The sequence below is a fragment of the Dromaius novaehollandiae genome, chromosome 3 (genome assembly GCF_036370855.1).
Source record: "Dromaius novaehollandiae isolate bDroNov1 chromosome 3, bDroNov1.hap1, whole genome shotgun sequence".
In the NCBI taxonomy this organism is placed as follows: Eukaryota; Metazoa; Chordata; class Aves; order Casuariiformes; family Dromaiidae; genus Dromaius; species Dromaius novaehollandiae.
In genome coordinates this window covers 34,259,123-34,279,328 of record NC_088100.1, presented here as the reverse complement: position 1 = coordinate 34,279,328, position 20,206 = coordinate 34,259,123, and the positions used below count along the sequence as shown (strand labels likewise).

Genomic DNA, 20,206 nt, shown 5'->3' with positions numbered 1-20,206 from the left:
TGTTGAGCTAATAAGCAAGTTCAGATTTACTGGAAGCCTAACCCTTCCCTTCCTATGAACATCACCAGGCGCAGCAGGGATGCCCTGGCCTTGGCCATTTCTTCCATCTTCCCTTCTACTGTCAGCTCTTTCCAGTCACAGCTGCATCTGGCCCTGCACCCTGATTCGTACACAGTCACCACAATCCGTAACTTTTGGGCGGATTTAAGCTAACAGGTAGCTCCCCTCAATAACTGATATGGCGCATCTGTTGTTGGTTCAGAAAGGGAAAGTCTTTCCTCCTTCCTGAAGCACCATCCATCCAGCCTGATCTCCCCCTGAAATGTTTCTGCACACACAGCTCCTGTTAGCACCGGGAGCTAAGCATATGCAGGAGAAGCAAGGCTGAAACACATGGGTTTAAAGATTCAATTGCTTTTGACATAAGGAACACAGATGCTAGTGTGCTCCTCAGCTCTTTTTACGTTGGCGTGTGCCTTGGTTGCTCGGTCACTGGAGCAATCTAGGGTTATATAACTGTCAGGAAAGGAAAATGAGAGGTCATCCAGATCAAGGTTTGTATTAACAAAAGGTCCTGGAGGACTCTAATGAACAGGGTTGATAGTTAATTAAATAAAACATACTTTCTACAATCCAGCTGCTGTGAGCACTTTTTATTTCTTGCCTATTTAATTAGAATAAAAGTCATGAGTTGTTGAAACTGTCTACATTAGTATGCTTCTCAGGTAGTTTTCAATGATTAGGATTTCCTCAGGCATAACAGTAAAACAGCTAAAAACTGTTTTTATCATAGCTTTCTCACTAATTAATATAATTGCTTATTAAAATGTAAAATAACCCATGGATAATTTGCTGCACTTCTCCTGCTAAAATCAGGTTCTCTGCTTCTAGGCCATCACTTTACAGAATTAGTGCTATTTTAGTGATGAGGAAAAGACCAAAACTGAGCACTCTGTACTGTCCTGCTTAGAGTTAGGAGACATCCGGTTAATATGCAATGCATATATGAGCCTAGGGTTGTATAGAAGAAACCTGTCCACAAGACAATAGCTCTGCTGTTATTTTATTTGTATATCTTGTATGGAAATTATATTACTACGTACTCTGAAGGCTAGTAAAGTAGGACAACAAGCTTCACACTGATGTAAGGAGCTGCCTGCTTTGAGCTCACAGCAGAACTGGGTCTATACATGACATTTTCAGGAGCCCAGTAAATGGCCTAGAACATACCGAACGAGTCCTCTGAAATAAGCTTTAATAAACCTACAAATGCCTCCACACTGAAGTCAGCATCTGTGTAGTGTAGCTGTACCACAGATACTCATCTGGTGTAAATCAGCATAGATTCACTACAAGAGAACAATAGGAGGAATAGAAGAATAGGAGGAATAGAAGGAACAACGTCATTTGATACCAGCTCAGGAACTGTCACCTCTCCCTAAAAACTCATAAACAGGAGTGTCTATTGCTTCCACACCAGTTGGAAAAGAGGGAGAATAAACATTTTTCCATCTTTTGATTTATGGATGACTCATTTAAGAATGTCACCATGTTAACATGATTAATAGTTGATACTATTCAAGTAGTAATGATCTGTTATTCACAGTCAAAGAAGACGAGAGTGTTTTCTCATTCTATTAAAACAAGGACATAACACCTCAGCTTCTGCATCCCTTTCTCAAGCGAAAACCCTCCACTGATTCCACAGTACTGAGCACCAGAGTTGGCTAGACACTTTGAACAGATCTCATCAGGTTGCACATTAAGTAAGGGGAAGTGTAACACTACTCTGTCTCAGAGAAACCTGATGAAGGTTTGAGCTTTAAACAGTTGTAGGGCAGAAGCTGGTGAAGGACTAGGGACACTTCTGTTACGCTGGCCAGGTTCCAGATTAAAATCAGCAGACAGTAATATGTGCACACTTTGCTGTTCAAAATAACAGTATAATTCAGATATAATTTGCATTATCCTTGCTCTAACATTAGAAGCTAAGATTTTTGAAGAAAGCAGCTAACAAGTATGCCTATGCATATATAGATACACTTTAAGAACTAATGTTTCAATTCTTTCCAACTTTTTTTAACAGTTTAACAGTGGGAGAGGCAGCCACAAATCTGAAAACATAACCTAGAACAGATCCTATTAGTGGTATATAAATCACAATCCAAGATTTCAGTTCAGCTCCCAGTGCAATAACCAATAAGCATGAAATGAAATTTATGCACATTTTTGTCATTTATCAGTTTTATGATGAATGTGATAGTTTTACAACACTTGCTTTGTAAAATTATGATTAAGGTTTCCCATGTTGATTCTACGTTAACAGAGGATTGTTGAGAGATCAATTTTGTGCCTTTTAATCTAATACACAGCTACAAGTGTATTGATATAATATTAAAAATCCCAATGACATGCTTAGCTTGAATTAGTCACACATGTTATATAGGACTTCTGCTATCCAATTCTCCCTTAGCTTTTAGTGTTTATTACCTGAAATGGCACATATCAGTCAGGTTTTTTCATTCACTTACTGAAAAAAACCCAGAATTTCTTTAACAACAGTTTTGAATCAGACAGTAAGAAGATGCACCAGAGTTTGGTAGCTGCTATTTAGTTATGGTTTTTGTTGTCTCTTACAAAGACGAGCATGTACCATGTAAGAAGAGATAGCTGATTCCTAGCACGGAGGTGAGCTAGGCTTCCTCAGCGGTCACGGAGGAGGACAGAAGCCCTCCCGCCTCCCCAGATCAGCACAGGGGCAGCCCCATCTCGCAGAGCTACCATGGCCCGGCAGCTGGGGACCGGTGATGCTGAAGAGGCAAAGGCCACGTAACTATCCGGGACTGACACCCGCACCGGTGGGGTTTTGCGTCCTACATGTCCACTTACTGGGAGCCACACTGCCGAGGGCCCACTCGGCAAATGGCTCCAAAGCCAAATGCTCCCGGCACTTCGGAAACAGGCTGGGATTTGCTGGCAAGTGTTTGCGGGCGCCGCTCAGCTCCCCGGGCCAGCAAGGACACCTGCCAGCACAGAGACGCGCCGGCGGGCCCAGCCGCTGAGTTAGTGCTGCATCGTAAAGGGGACCCCTGGCTTGGCGAGCTGCAGAAATGCTATCTAGAATGTGTGATTTTCCAAAGGAACTGGATCATCATCTGAATCAATTCTGAACAGCTTATGCAGTTCCATGCAAAAAGCTTCAAAAGCACAAAGGTTACAAAAAGGGAGCCTCAGCACTATATGGTTACCAAAGTTAACCATGTGAATGTACACATAGGCAAATATACCCCAAAACTCCTTTTGGCTTTTGAATTTTGGCAGACATGGATCTTCTAGGAACACCCCAGCGATCACTGAGAACTCCTTCAAATTGGGAAAATGGCAATGGGAAGTGCTGATTTCTCCACCCAGTCCTTCTATCCTGCTCTTCTCCAGATACAGCATCGTCCTTAAAATATGGTGCTTTCCAGCTCATCCCATTTACATTCACTGCTCTGCTCCAGATGATTTGTTTATGTGTCAAGGACAGCTATTCTTTTGAGAGAATTCTTGAAAGGAGATGGCATCACTAAAACACACACTGTAGAATAATTTTCTACTTTCCAAACACATCTTTGTATTCTAGTTTGTGCTTTTTCACATTTTCTTTCTCTGTAATGAGAAATCAGCTGTGAATGGTCTCATTTTGGTTTTAAAATATTATGCATACTGAAAACAATGAAACTCTGCACAGCTGTATTCAGGCCTTTACATTTTCTTTGTGATTTTTCATGCATTTTCTTCTGCTGTAGTCAAGTATCTGATGTCACATGTCACAGGCAGATGATCAAGCACACGTCTCTGTAGCAACACAATTTGCAAACCTTCCTCCTGAAATGTTTGCGAAGCATTTTATATGTTTTGCTGTGTCCAAAAGAAATGCAGAATGGGTGCCAGAACCAGCACGGGCTTTGAATCCTTTTATGCTCTGGCAACCATACTAATTTTGTACCTATGCAAGGAGTTTAGCCTAATCATTATAGCTGAACACGCATAGGTGGATTAATCAGCAACATTCAACATTCTGTAAAGTGGAGGTGGACAAGATATATATATTTTTTATTTCTTTGTTCTTAGCATGTTTAGAGATATTTAATCCTAGAGAGTTCAAACCTATTTTCTTCCAGGTCTGTTCCCCTCACTAGTTATTTTCGTGTGTTTTGAAAACGATATTTGCTTTCTTCATTTTTAAGTTATTTCTCGTTGCAATTTCCCAGCTGCTTTCTCAAAGCTGCTTAATAGGGCTTTCCCTATGAGTATACCAGTGTACATTTTGACTACTAGGAGACCCACCGGCATCCGGGATGAGATACACTGAAATGTTTCCAGTACCAAGCACATTCAGAAAGCAATTTCAAGAAAGCACTGTCTGCCAATCGGTAAATTTTGAAAAATTAGACTTAGAGTGTACTTTATCCAATCTGTCAAAATCCTGCTTAGGTATCTAGTTTCTTGAAGAAATTCACTCCTGTCATCTCAGTAAACATTTCTGTTACTTGTACAAGTGTTCACTTATAATATTTTTATTCAGTTTCTTCAGGTTCAGTGAAAAACTTGTCATGGTCTCCTCTTTTCACTCCAATAACTAATTTGTGAAATCCAGTCTACCAAGTCTTGTGTTTTACAAATGATGCCATTTGCTGAATGTTTTGCAGCTTTTCCTATCACCTTTTTTCAAGGCTTATGGAATTTTGGTCTCCTGGAAAAAGAAAATTAAAAAAAAAATCCTCTACATCCTCTCAAAAACATATACAATTTTCTTTGCGAGACATTCATTTCCTGTGATCATATCTTCATATGGTGCAATCAGCCAATTCCTGTCTGGTTCAGTTTTGATACCCAAGTTATTATCCTGCCCATGACATACACCCTTTCCTTAGGCACTCCACAGAGGCCTAACAGTTTAAAATGAGCAGTGCTTGTCTGGCTAATCCATCTCCGTATCTCACCCACAGTTCACAGTCCTCAGGACTGGGCTCAGCTCCACAGCGCATGTGTGCATGTGCCTGTGTCTCTGCTTTTACCATCACCTGCACTTTAAACTCTCTTTGGATTTTTCTGTTATACATATTTTTGCTCTTGATCCTTATAGATACTTTTGATATTTGTCTATATTTTGTTACCTCCTTGCTTGACTTTGCAGCTTTTAAGCTGAGTCTTGTGAGCAGGTTTCTTCTCCCACTTGAAGAAACATCACATTTTGACTGTAGCAACTTTTGTCTTTACATGCGTCATTGTATCTGTGTTTGCAAAGTGACTGAGTGGATTACAGTTTCTGTAAGTTACTTAGATGGTGGGCATTTTCTGGGCTTCCAGATACCTTTTGTATCACTGATGTTCTGCCTTTTTCAGCATTCTTTTCCTTCTGTAATTTAATCTTTTGTAGACTTTTCCCTTACATATTATTTATAACCATGTACTTTGGCTTCCCTGTAGAGACATATTCTGCATTTCCATTTGGCAAATCAATATTGCCTTTACAAATGTCAGGCCTGAATTTCTGATAAAGATTTTGATATCTATCCTTTTTTACTATCTTTTACTTTTTCTGCAATCTAAACTATCTGTTTGTTGGCTGCTTTAATAAGGTAGTTCTTGTTATCTCTATCACAAGTTTGGATCCTTATCAAACTTTGGCATAAAGCCAGTAAAATTAATTGTAGCAGGATCTAGTATAAGTGATCATAAACCTACATCTATGGAAAATGTTACACTTATGACTTGGAAGTGGTTTCCCATGCTACCTCGTTATCACTTAAACTGACAAAAAAGAAGGAAGATGTGTCATGGAAGAACAGTTGCGTGAGGAATGTTGCTCATTTGTCCTTAAAGGAGGTCAAGGACAGCTGGCTTGCTTCTTTAGTGTGATGTGTTGATTAGTCTAAAAGAAGACATGCTCTTCCCTCCTCAAAGAATTATTTCCATACTAATCTGGACCCTGACCCCCTGTCACTACCATCTAATCCTCCCCATTTTCCCCTCTTAATCTCCAAATCCTCAATTCATGAGTATCCTCCTGAACAAAACGGCCTCTTGAATGGCTAAAAGACTCTTGTCAGAGTAAGGTAGAGAGTCCTCTCCCGCTTAGGAATATGTTCTCTGCCTTTGAAGCAATGCTACTCCTTCCTGTGCTGAGAAAAAGCAATCAGAACATGATCCTTAACAGAACGAATACCGCCTCTCCTGACTTTCTGCATATAGCCATAAAATGTCACAGACAAGATAAGCTAAGTGACATCTCTTATACAGAATAGATAACAGAAATACAAGAAAATATAATGTGCCTATTTAAAAAAATCAACACTGGCTTTCTTACTACAATTTAGTCATTTTAATGTTAAAAGTGTAGCAGATCATGAGTTGTACTATGTTATGTATACCACTGCTTGTGGTTTTCCTGCTTCCATCTATCTTTTTTCATTGCACAGTATCGGCCTTTTCTCTATACATACTCTGTTCATTCAGAGGGAATGGGAAAAAATTTCATGGATGGTACTTCATCCAACAGTCAATGAATTGTGACAACTCCAGTGATCTTAACATTACGCAATAAATGGAGATTTCTTACTGAAGGATAACTCACTGGTAGTTCTGTCTGCCTCGGAAATGCTCTGACAGTAATTCCAAAATTGCATCTTGCCTCCTACTGCATTTGCTGTTGAAGGCTATGGCACTTGAGGTAGCTGTTCAGCTATCCTACCTTCTTTTAGTGATTCAGTTACAAGATTTTTCTTTGCACTGATTGTAGATCATGTACATTAATGCTGTTTAGTCATCTTTAGCCATCAAACATATTTAAACTTTCCCAGTAGAACTATAATAGATGGCATTTTTTTAATTACAAGAGAAAAATGATTCCACTCAAATATGCAATTTTTCATTCTTCTCTTTACAAAGCTTATTTGTGCCTCAAACAGAAAAATAGAAGAAAAGAAAGGACAAAACATTTGGATGATGTAATCAAGCCCAGAACCATATCAATAAGAGTCTTATGCCAGTATTGAGACTTCTTTTGTTCTCTGATACATTTTAAGTGTATTTTATCATTCTCAGCACTGTTGTCAATAGATTTTTCATAGCTGCCTCTACAGTTTTGTATGCCATGCCACGTTCCTTTGCTATGAAAACATTTTCATTGGTACTTCCACCTCTCTCCACAGCTACGGTATGTAACTTTGTTTTAGAGGTTGGTTGGTTCGCTTGGAGTGCCGACAAACTCCTCCTAATAACTTTTAGTTTTGGGAAAGCGCACCAAAAAGTGCACTTACATTTCAGGTGGGAAGTCTTCTGTTTGCACACAAAGATTCTCATGCAGTTGTAATGAGACCTGGTCCAAAATTTTGCCACAATGGCCAACTCTGATTTTATGAAATTGAGATACACAATAGGAGGGTGTCGGTTTCATCAGTGAACACATGAAATCCTTTATTTTGATAAGGTAAAAATATTTTCTTTCAAAACTAACAACTAGTTTATTATGGTATGGTTGGATTGTTTCATGCTCACATTATCACCTTATTATTACTAGTATATAGGGATCCAAACAACATTGGAAACATGAAGGCTTTGACCTTCTTAAAATTAAATTCCCTCCTCTTAGTCTGACTTTGATAACATCAGTTTCACATATCTGACTGATGTAATTTTTCAGAGATTTCCATGTGGAAATTCTGACATTTCAATGCCTTGTTTTGATTTGGGATGAGAAAAAGTATCTTCCTGAGAAACACCAATTCTGAGTTTTGACAAGCCCTGGCAAACTCAAAATTATCACTGATTTTTAGTTCAGGGATCATTTCATCTGTTTCTCTCAGGAGAAGACTGAACGATGCTGCAATAACATGTGGTCTACATACTACTTCCTTTGTTAGAAATAGATCTATAACTGAAATCTCTCAAGATCATTCTGTTTTTCCTTACATGCACTGCTAGCTTGTCCTACAGAGCCATTCACCTGTTTCTCTGATCAGATCTGGTGATCTTTTATCCATATGCTGTAGGATGATTTAAGTTCCAGGGCTTTTTATGGGCCAATACATCTAACCCCCAAAATGTTACTTTTTTGAATAGAGCACTGTCCATCTCCCTTTTTTTATCCACTCTTCCCAGCCTTAAAATTTCGTAGCTAGGATTTATGTGATTATATCTCTGCGGATGGATGAGAATAGTTGCACATTCACTGTTGCAGAGCAGAGAAAATTGAATATGTGCTTGCCTGCTACTGGGTACCTATACCCTATGTTTTTTTAATCAGTGTTTCTATTTAATCAGTGTTTTCTATGTTTCTTTTACGTGAAAATATTAGAAAAGATGAACTTAGGAAGAACTTAATTACTAGATGCACTTACTACACTATCCCTTGGGAATCATGTAAGTGACCACAGTACATGTAGAAGCTACTTTCACCTACAGTACACTATCCGCTTGGGAGCTATTTCTGCCTGAAGAATGTGTTCCTAGAGCACATTTTCAGAGGCCCTTATCCTACCAAACTGGGCAAAGTTTTCTGCCCCAGCCTTCTTGGAGAAAAACACAAAACAGATTTGACAAAACCAGTCCTGCAGAAATTCACAGGAGTTTTGCAAACTCTTCATCTTGATTAGAAATGAAAATTATGAAAAAAATGAAATGCTCTGTTACTTCAAATAAAAATGACATTTCTTTTCCACAGTCTCAATTTTACTTTTAAGCCAAAGCTTCTAAAATGTTCAAATACACAAAGAATGTTTTATACCAGGTCAAATGAAATATTTCATCTGATCCAAGACTTTTTTTGAACTTTTCAATTTGCCAACTTTGTGGGTCAACCCAACATTATTTTATTTATTTTCTTGAACTGACAGCAAACAAACAGAAGTGAACTAGTTATTCACACAGCTCTAGTTGCAAGTGTTCTTAAAATATACAGTTTGGTCACGAGAGTGAATGACCTCCCATTCCAGATATACTCCTCCTTGGCTACCTTCCCCAAAAGATTTGATTTTTGCCTTCCCACCCTAAGTTTTACTTCCCTAGTGTTTATTATTTGATAAAGTGCCAGCAAATGTACTCGTAGGAGATCAGCAATACACCAAAGATTATTTTCTTGCTGTGTTAGTTGGATTCTTAAGCTGCTTGTGGCTTTTTTGATGTTGAAGTAGATTTTATTCTACTGTGTGTCTGGGATATATCACTGTTACAGCTTGAGTGCCAGAAGTTGTGTGCACAGATGAGGCTAAAGGATAATTGCAATTGGTAGGTATAAGGAGTTATCTGATGCTCTCCCTCTGGTTAGACTTCTTATTTCTGGAAACAAATCTAACAAAATTCATTACTGATATAACAATAGTTAGCATATACTTAACATATCTGTGGAACTTTCACTTTCAGGGTGAAATGCAAATATTAAATGCAATTCTCTTGACAGGCCCCCTGACAAGTAGAAGGTGACTCGGAATACAGTAGTATTGTTCAGATGACAAAACTGAAACCCTGGCTGCGTACAGGAAAATGCAGTGTGGCAAAACTGGATCGGTGCTGGGAGCAGCACTCAGGAGTTTCTGCAGTCCAGATGAGTCCATTAACCTATGCTGGCCCTCAAAAGTCTTCAGCCAATACTGTTTTGCCTAACCAATTATTTTCACTGAGTTACTGCACAGAGTTGTATTTTTCTGAAAGAGTATTTAGGGTGTGGTGTTCAGGAGGTATTCTTCCTGCTCCTTTGTAAGGTGAGGCTCAGGGAAATAAATGGAATTACTTGATTGCCGAAAAATAATCTCAGCTCCTCTGGCCTTTCTGAGACAGAGGGTAAGGTTTACTCACCTCATTTACACTTTCCTCTTTAACCTTGCCGTGTAATTGTGAATAGCTGCAATATGTCAAAAGCCACCGATTCCAGTGCAAGCAGCAGCTCAGGTATTAAGCTGAAGGAGCATTACATTAGCTTTTTAGACAATTAGCATGGCTCTAGGGGGCACCATCTGGAATAAATCTCTGAAGCAAACAGTGCAGAGAAACCCAGCAGGCAGCTCCAGAGATTGCTGCATTTCTACCGTACTTCATTAGAAAATAAACATATAGCTTCCATCTTGAGCATGAAGCAAAACAGTGCTAAGACAGATCTCTGATAGTTAATACAACCGTCTCTACTACATGACACATTTGCAAGATTGTGTGAATCACTGCACGCAAAAGATGATTGTGAAAAATTTAGTGACGGCAATTATGTGTTGGCACAGCCAAAACAACTGTTCCTGAGTTAATGTAAAATTGTAGTATTTTCATAGTATGTGTTTGCAAAAGCCTGTTTTGATAGCATTGCTAATATCAGCTAATGGTTCAGTACGCAGAGAAGAGAGTAAATCATGCATTGGCAAACTGGAATAAACTAGTCAGTTTTAGCCTGCTTCTGGAACGTCATACTTCGCTTTGTTTATGTTTTTCTCCATTAGAGACCCACAGCAGGAGCTGTAAAATTCGTCATTGCCAGATCTATTCCTGCCAAGGGCCTGTTGAACGCGCTAGGATATAGCATAGAAATGTTGGGCCAGGCTACTAAAGCTGGTATTGATGCTTCAAGGATTAACTATCCACCTTCTTCCTCCTTGGGGTCATTTCCGTATTCAAAAGGTGGCATGTAAAGGCAGAATTGCTACGAAGGACAAAGTCACTGAGCAGCTTCTCAAGTCCCGGTAGCAGGAAGAGCCCCTCTCCCCATTGGCACAGCCCTGCTGCGGGCACCAGTGGAAGGACTGGTGTGGCGGCTCGTGGCTCCCAACAGGGCTGGCTGCACCTGGACCGGGCGCCCAGAGCACCTACAGGATTCCCCAAAGCTCCTCCGCAGCTGGGCTCCGGGGCAAGCCACGGCAAACCACGGGGAACGTGTTTATTAGCCATCTGAGAAATCAGCAGTAAGCATGCAAACACATTCAACAAATACGCAGCTCATGGGAAATTCAGATTTTATGTGAGAACAAATGGCCTATCTTCAAGAAATTTGCATAAGTGTACAGGGAAACAGATTACTTGTCACAAAGCACCTTCTGTTATAAGTAAGGTATTTTCGGACTAATCAATTTTTCATATTTTATATACCAGAAAATCTTAGCAATTAGTATGATAATTACAATGACGTAATTAGTTAGGGAGCACTCAGACAAACTTCCATTTGCAAACTGTTGTTCAAATACGTTCATAATAGGACTAGATACGACTACAGGATTAAATCTGACTGCTTTTAGCTGGCTTACCGCCACTTGATCTTTTCTGGAAGGGCTAATGTGGATACAGGAAACAGAATACCATATTTTGCATGCTTCTCCCTGTATTAATGAGCCCTGATAAGAAACAGATCGTCAGATGGAGCAGAGCACCACACTTCTGCACCTAACCCTCTCGGGACATTTAGTTCAGGTGCCTTGATGCAGTACCACACTGTGCCGTAGAGGCGTACCGTGCACTGCAATTATGCTGTCAGCCTGCTCACTCCATAACTAATTAGGGAGCTGTTCTGATGAGCAAGACTTCTGGATATATACAGTGATGACAATTAAAACGTTGGCATTTGTCAACAGTTACTTCAGCAGAGGCACTACCTAACAAGCCACGGTCTGCTGTATACTTGGAACTGAAATAACCATGGTAACTCTGGGTATCTAGTGACATTTTAATGACCACTGTTTATCCTCAGGCCATCACTTGCCGAACTAAATGGCACATCAAGCAGCAGATGAATAAAGTGGCATTTATACAATGCATGAAAAATGTTAAGCGCTTTTATGGATTAAAGCCATTTATAACTATCTCAGAAGGGAAAAAAGGGGAGATAAACATATTACAAAAGCATGTATTATGAAGAAATAATGAAACTACCACATCCTACTGCAGCAACTGCCAATAAAAAATCAGTATCTACCAATAGCTAGCACAAATTGGTATCTAAGATACCAAAATTATTTCTTATTTTAAGTATAAGTGCCTCTTACTACATACTGACTTTATAAATGGCAACAGCAGTATCCAAGGTCTCTCATGCTCAGTCACTGCCAAACTGCAGTAGAAAAACCATTAGTAACAAAACACAGCAATTCTCAAGCAAATTCGCACATCTGTAAAACTGCCTTTAGAAGTTTCACTTACCAAAATGAAGAGACAACCAGAGGCAAGTTTTGTGTGTTCAGGAATAGTAGAAAACACGGACAAAATCAAGCAACCAAACACAAGGAGAAAACTGAAAAAGAAAGAACATTAAAAATTGTTAATACCTTTTTCAGAACACTGACTCAATATATATATATTGACCCTGCTTCACCAACAGTCTTCATTATTAAAAGGAAATTCAATTACTACTAAGTTCATTAAGGACATTAGAATAGCCTATTCATAAAACTACATATTTCTGAGCAGCACTGGAACAATCTCTGGTAGACTTAATGAAAACTAAAACACAAGAACCAAGATTTTCTTCATGAAAGGACCCAGTATACACAGTTATTTTTGGTACATTTATCCAGTCCAACTGCTCTTCGTGTCTCTAAGAAAAGATTATCAATAGGAGAGATCTCTCCTCAGTCTGAAAAATCATTTCCCTGACAAGCGACTACAGATATCTGCTGTACAAGCTTATCAAAGCTCATATTGCATCTAACTGCCATACACCACAATTGCTTTTCATTTTTACCATCCTAAACTGTTTCTTTCTGAACAACAGACTTCATGTACGAACTAGCGGACATTCAAAGGTAGCTGAGTTACAGCATCACTGTCCTAAATGACCTAGCTCCATTTTGGGAGCAAACTTAAAGCAGTACAGTCAGTTAAGGAAATTAAAACAAAGGAGTGAAGCTGGATGATCTTACACAAGTCATGCGATCCCAATTGGGAAAACATGCCTGCAATTTTGGCCGTGGGGACGAGCTTGCTTGTTTCATGGGACTGACAGATACAGGCAGGCAAAGCAATGCATGGACGCACTGCTCAATCTCTTTGCAAGGAAGATGCAAACAGCTAGTATCACTGCAGAAATTCTTGCATATCCCATGTCTGATCCTTACAGCATACAGCATGTACACAGTATTTACAGATGTGAGCCTGAAGAGCTGGTATTGCCCTGAGGCCTATACCAAGGATGATAAGGAAGTTCCTTTGCTGTGGTACTACTTTGCCACTGAGCTAGTGAAAAACCTGTTGTCTACGAAATGCATCAGAAGAGAAGTTCATTTCACCAATGATATTATGAACCAACTATAATCAGCAGCCAAGCAGCACACCGAATAAGATCATCTAATGGGCAAGGCAGTGCATATTCTGTGGTTTATATTCTAGTGCCTGTACTAGTTTTTGTAAGTGGTAATAATTGATTCTATCAATTTTTTTGCTAATTTCTTCTTCAAACACTTGTCAGTCATGATGGCAATCAATCAGTCACAAAAGGACAGGCCTTTGGATCCTGCCTGGATTGCTGGGAACCTGAATTGCTGAATTGATAGTAGATGCTCTAACTCAACATAAATATGCATGGCAACTAATGTAGAAATACACCTGCAACAAAGTACAAACAGCTCCTTCATGATAAGGGGTTGAAATCTCTTCCAGAGGCAAAAGGAAAAAGTGTATAAATTACTGTTCTATATAGACGATGCATACATTCCTCAATCCGATGAGTTTCCATTAATGAACACAATCGTTATTCTGAAGACAAAGCAAGCAGCTTTTCAGAAAAGTGCCCTGGGGTCCTGGTGGACAAGTTGAACATCAGTCAGCAGTGTGCCCTTGTGGAAATGAAAGCTAAATGCATAATGAGCTGTACTAGCAAGAATGTTGTCATCGGATTGAGAGATGACATCTGGAGTGCTGCATCCAGTTTTGGGCTCCTCAATACAAGAGACAAACTGACACAAGCCCACTGGAGGGCCACCAAGATGGTCGGGGGCTGGAGCTCATGATGGACAGAAGGGGCTGATGGAGCTGAGTTTGTTCAGCCTGGACAAGAGGAGGCCACAACATGTGATTGTTGTCTTCAACTATCTAATTTTCATTATAGTGAAGAGAGACAAGGCACAATTTGCAGGAAGGAAAATTATGACTAGCTATAGGGAAAAAAATTCATAGGGAAGGGGGTTCAGCACTGGAACAACTTGCCCAAAGAGAAGCTGTAAATCTCTGTCCTTGGAGATATACAGAACTCAGCTGGAAAAGGCCCTGATATAACCTGGGAGTTAGCTCGGCTTTGAGTGGAAGGTTGCACTAGATAACCTAGAGAGATCCTTTCCAACCTAAATTTTTCTCTGATTTTAATTACTAGAAGCAAACTTCAATATCATATTATTGCATCAGCCTGCACTTTCACTTCAGGAGCTAAAATTGATCTTCTCCTTATAACATACAGACTTTTCAATAAGACGATAGTGTCTTAGCGTAATATATCGGTACATTCGATGAAAATGTAAGTCCATTTCTTCTGCATTTTTACTATAAAAATCTGATGTGCACCATGATAAGATATTGGAAGCAAATTTTGTAGCATACCACTTAACCACTGGAAAGAAGTTCCTGCCTGAAAATCGAATCTGATAAAAGCTTGCATATAAGCTCTATTAAGAACTAAAGATAGATGAAGATAAACAAGCAATGGTTTGATAGTACCCGGGAGGGTAAAGCAGTGTCTTTTACATGCCATTGACAAATCTTTTTTCAAGACCACAGAAAGATAAAGATCAGCAGATATATGCTTAAAGTTTTCATAAAAGCCCCAATCAAGTGACAATGATCCACCTTGTGACCAATCTTAGCTCTGCCCCTCCCCTTTTTTTTAATGGAAAATGTCCCAGATTCAGGTGCTCAAGGTCTTCAGATATGAACCCCCTATAATTAAGTCCTACCAGTACAGACATAAATGTGGTTTCTCCCAGATAAGGCTTGCATGGAGGGCAAGATAAGATAGAGAAGTGACTAAGAATCTACAGTAAAAGGATGTCATTTCCTTTGCCGAATTTTTTTAGTCCTGAATCAGTTAAAATAATATTTTCTTGCTTCCCTCCTGCTTAGGAATTAAAAATTGCTCTTGTTTAGTTGTATTCCAATAATACCAATCAAAATTGAGGCCCAGTTGTACTGGATCTTGTCCAAGCACACAGTGTAAGTTTTCACTTGGAAGAGATCTCTTATAGCACAATTATAGAAAACAGACGCGTTATTAAAAAAAGAAAGCTTGTTGTTCCCATATCACAGCTGAAGACCACTGCACAAAAAAGGTAAGCGACTAGCCTAAGGCTACCCAGAAAGTCTCAATAAACCTGAACCATTTTCTGTCCTAGCCCAGTCCTGCTGTCACGAAACCATCCTCCCTCTTAAGCACTTAGGATGAATTGCCGTACTTCCTCAGGGCTGTGATTTAGAAGATCAGGGTGGGAAAAGTCTTGTTAAATTGGAAAAGTGAGTCAAGAGAGAGAACCAGTACAGTTAGGCAGCGCATTAATCAAAATAAAGTAAATGTTCAGGAAAGCCAGGTGCACAGTTTAGATAAGCACCTGGGTAGGCATAGTTTTGCAGATTATCCATGAAAAGCAGAAACAATCCCCCACAGTAATACCTAAGAATAGTCTTGGAAAGATATTTTTCCAAACCTCTGTAACCTTTTGTTCTCATTTTTTCCAGAAGCTTTACAAGAAATGGGGCATTGTTATTAATTATTATTAAAGAGCAAAAGAAAAATGTTTGCATTTATCCACCCATACATTCAAATCTTGCCCCTCTATCCCTCATTCCTTCCTCCACCACCGAACACTTTTTTTACTGCCATTCAGCACATTATGTCTAAAATTAGACTGTAAGCACTTTGGAGGAGGGGAGAAACTCAGTCCTATTAGCCTTGCAAAGCTAAAAGCATACTTTTGGGTGCTGTAAAACACAGTACTAGCAACAAAAGTAAAAGGTTTAACTGTTCTGGAATACCTTCTGTAGTTTATTTGCCACTGATGTGCTTTCCTTCAAAATAAGCCAGGATTCACCTTCTACTTTTTTAAAATTTAATCTGCTGCTTGGGCAGTGAAGTGAAAGTGCCTCTCCATTTCCACGGCGAGAGCTGGAGGCAGGGAGGACGCGCGCAACGCCTTTCCCCCGGCGGGCCGCTAGCCGGGAGCCGAGCAGACTGCTGGGGCGCCGCAGAAACAAAACCGTAAGACTAAGGTTCAAACGCTGCAAAGGTCCAACCTACCAAAACTTGTTCCTTGTTATCCTGGACTATTTCTATGATGATGGATGAAGTGCAGAGGATTTTATTAGCCCTGTATAGTCATCTTATGCTCCTTAAAAGAGGAGGAAGTATTTTCAAATGCCAGCATTTGAACTGCGTGCTATCATACATGCTATACAAGAGGATGCTGCTGTAGGTACACAACAGTACGAGGCAAAACACAATGCAATTATATTTAGCCTCTAGTGGTTCAATCTGGATCATATATTTGTTCAGGCTGAAAAAAACAGATGGTCTTTTCTCATGCGTTCAGTATCAGACAGTAAAACATATGCCTTAGGCAGCAAGTTCCCATAAAATTATTCAAGCACTGCCATAGTCTTATATTTTATCAAAAGCAGCAACTTCCATTTTGTTTCAACAGTAATCAATTTTGATGCAGCTCCTTTCATGTTATTCCCCTGCTTCCGAAAGTATACACTAATTGGAGAAAAGCCAATTTATGAAAGATAATATAACTCAGAAGCTTTGATATTTATTCAATCCACCTCTCATAAACTTTTCTTACTAGCTAATTAGGAAGTACCAATTCTTCATTTATTTAATTTTCAACAGAGTTTTACTACAGTCTATGATTTCAAGGATGGTCATATGGCAGAAAATGTTCATTTTAAAAAGAACTGTTAAAACATTAGTTAGGGAATATCATCATAAGCATAAAATATGTACCAGTGAAGATCTTTAAAAGCCATTTTGCTACATTATTTAGTGCTAGAATTAAAATAATCAGAAGTTAAACATCCACAAACAGTTTCGCGACCTCTTCTGTAAATAATAAAAGTGTATCACTGTTAGGATGACATAATTAAGCAATTAGACCACCAGAGTTATGTTCCAGTATTAGTTGAGGTCTAATTTAATCCCCATAAAAGCAAAGCTATTTAGGATTATGACCATGGCTGTTTGTAAACCACTCGCAGTGCCATTGTCCTGGTATTTTTATGTAAGGGGAACACGTGCTTGAAAGCTTTTGCTATTCTTAACTATGCACAGAAAGTAGCTTTTTCTTTTCCCACTGGTACAAAGTCAGAACTAATGAGATGGCTGCAAACCTACAAAAAGCTGGTCACATTCGGGAGGTCTGAGTATACAAGGAAGCAAGCAGAGCTCCTCCATAATCCCTCTGATAGCCAGACACAGTGCTGGAGATTTTTTCTTCATAGTGCTCAGGATCTTGCTGAGTTGAATACCACGTACCACCTTTAAGTTATTTTTAATTGTTAAATACACAAAAATTGTGGGAGGCACTAGATAAGTAAATGTGCTGAAGATTATACTGGAGGTATGGCATCAATACATTCATCTGCTGGAATACAAATTAAAGCTTCAAATAAGTGGATGCACTCTCCAGTGAAGACTGGAAGGAAGAACTGGGAAGGAGGGAAGGAAGCAGGCGGTCATCCACAGCACTGCTTTACTTTTCATTGGGACTATTAATTTGGGTGAAGAGCTCTCACAAAAAGCACAGTGACAGATTTTTGGTAAGTGGGTTGCCCTACATGAGATCCCTGCTACATGCTATCGGTACTCTCACCCCTCGTAGTTTGTGGGAAGGGGAGATTTTATGGCTTCAGGGTGTTGTGAGGCTGATAGGGACAGAGAAAAAGAACATCTGCTGGACTTCCAGGTTACGAGATTAATTTTCGGAAGAACTATGCAGGAATACATGCCTGCAGAAAAATAAATGCTGTGAGGACTCACCCCAAATATTTTTTGACCACTGACTTGATAAGCAATGTGAGCCAGTATTAATGGAAAATATTTCGCTCAACAGGCTTTTCAACCACTTGAAGAAATTGTAATTTATAAGGAATCCTGTTTCCCTTCCTATCTGAAATTTGTCGTTTTCAGAAGCCGTGCCATTTTACGAGATACAGGAAGGCATGCATGCGATCTGCAAGGCACTAAACTCTCACAGAGGAGAAGAGATACCTACCCTTAGCCTGAGAGCTAAGACCACCACATTACATCCTGGAGCAAACGTACATGGCCAAGGCAGGAGCACAGGCAGAAACCAAACAGCTCCAGTGCACCTCCGTGCACTGCCTGTGATCTTGGAGCAGCAAATTCCTAGGGGTGGGTGGAAATAACCTCTTCAGTAGGATACGGAAAGACAAACACTAGAGTATTTTCCTAGCTTCTGAAAGAACTGAAAGTGAAAACATCAGCTAGTGTAGGCTTGAGGAGGAGACGTACACAGGTCCTACGCTATCTCCCTTAAAAAGTAATCTTTTCAGCATTTCTATAAAACAGATAATGCACTGCTGACATGGTGGAAAAGAATCCAGTTTAACAGTTTTGATAGTGCAAGCCATGTGGATTAAATTTTCCATCATTTATAGTTTCAATGTGACTTGTTTATGCAAGGAAATGAGATATGACAAAGGTTATTACAATTTGTTAAAAATGTTTGACAAAAGCTGCATGGAGAATAAGCGTTCTTCCATAGAAGAAAGCTCATAAATTTCTCCTGTAAGCTTTCTTTAAAATGACTTGTACTTCGACCTCTTTTTCAAGTGGAAGAAGGTAACACATTAGGGCTTGATACTGTGTTGCCTTCTACCCTGAAACCAACATAAAAACTCTGCTTATGGAGAAATGGAATAAGGTGACCTCGTCTTAAAATGTGAAAATAGATTGTGTAGGAAAATTTAAGAATAATTTTTGAGATAAAATAATCAAGTTGTAGCAAATCCATCTTTTTAGATGTTCTGTCTTCCAATTATTACCTTTTTCAGAAATTTGGAAATGTGAGCTGAATTTCATGACTGATTTTCCTTTTTTATGAACTGAGCTTGCTGCTGCTGCAGCTGGTTTGAAAAGGTGAGCTTTGTCAGGCTCTGCTGCATACATTTTATTCAGACAGTATTTTATTGTTCATTCCTGTACTGGGTATTTATTCATTCTAAAAATTAGAATGTACGCATTATACATTAAGTATGAAAGAGGGTAAATCTGCAGTGTCAAAAAAGTGTTGTAGACCTAAATTGATCTTTTCCATTATATTTTTAAGCAGTAAAGGAAAAGTGTCTGCTGAATGATTGTCTTTAGCCTACATTGACAAAGCATTGAAATAGCTAAAACAGGAGATGTAATTAAAAACACATGAAATATCTTAAAAACCCAGGGGACACCAAGCAACACATCATTCAAAGCACATTTAATAATCAATTTCATCATTGAGAAAATATAAAGCATCAAGGTAAATTTATCCAAGGATCAATGAAGCAGGTACTGTTCTTCTTTGAGCAAGTACCATAGCTTAAAACAAAACGAAAAATGCTTATTTTGAAGGCTCAGAGATATGTGTGACCCAGATATTTTCTAAAAGGTAAATGTTTCTATTGGCTTCAACAGGACACTTTTTTGAGACAAAAAAAACTGCTGTCCCATTTGGCTACCATCTTCTGCAAGCATGTGTCCTTCTCCCAGTTTTTAACTGCTTTAGAGACTAGGAAGCTTGGTCGAGATGTCTGTTTTGCATACTAGACTCCTTGTTTGCACTTACTTTGCCTCCTTAAATCTACAGGAAAAGATAAAGCTCTCCTTTAATCATACCCAAAGAGAAGGTCTTTGTGCAAACCCATATTTCCAAATGGGAATGCATAAATTTAGTCAGCAAAAACTGTATTTACACAACTCTGTAGGTAATCAGGTAGTCATAACTCCCAGTGACAAGCCCAGCAGCTGACCAAGCAACCTTTGCTTTTCCACACGTATTTCCCAAGAAAAATAATTTAAAATGTGAATAGAAAATATACAGTATTCAGTACTGAGCACTGTTTTTAGCCTTCACAGAGTTTTTTCACAACATGCACAAGAAAAACCTATTTATTAGAATGTAATGGAGACAATGTAATAAAATTAGAGTATGAAGCTGGAGAAACGGATAACATTGCACAGTTCTTTTTGTAGAATTATTTTTTCGGGAATAAT

The 20,206-nt window shown here is 39.1% G+C and overlaps 1 protein-coding gene across 1 annotated transcript in view; it reads right to left on the bottom strand.

The window, feature by feature from the left end:
- KCNQ5 (potassium voltage-gated channel subfamily Q member 5) overlaps positions 1-20,206 on the bottom strand; it is a 306,273-nt gene that overhangs the window by 79,783 nt on the left and 206,284 nt on the right. Inside the window, exon 2 of the mRNA XM_064508669.1 lies at positions 12,157-12,247. Within this exon, the coding sequence (XP_064364739.1) occupies positions 12,157-12,247 (91 nt within the window). The remainder of the gene's footprint in view (positions 1-12,156; positions 12,248-20,206) is intronic.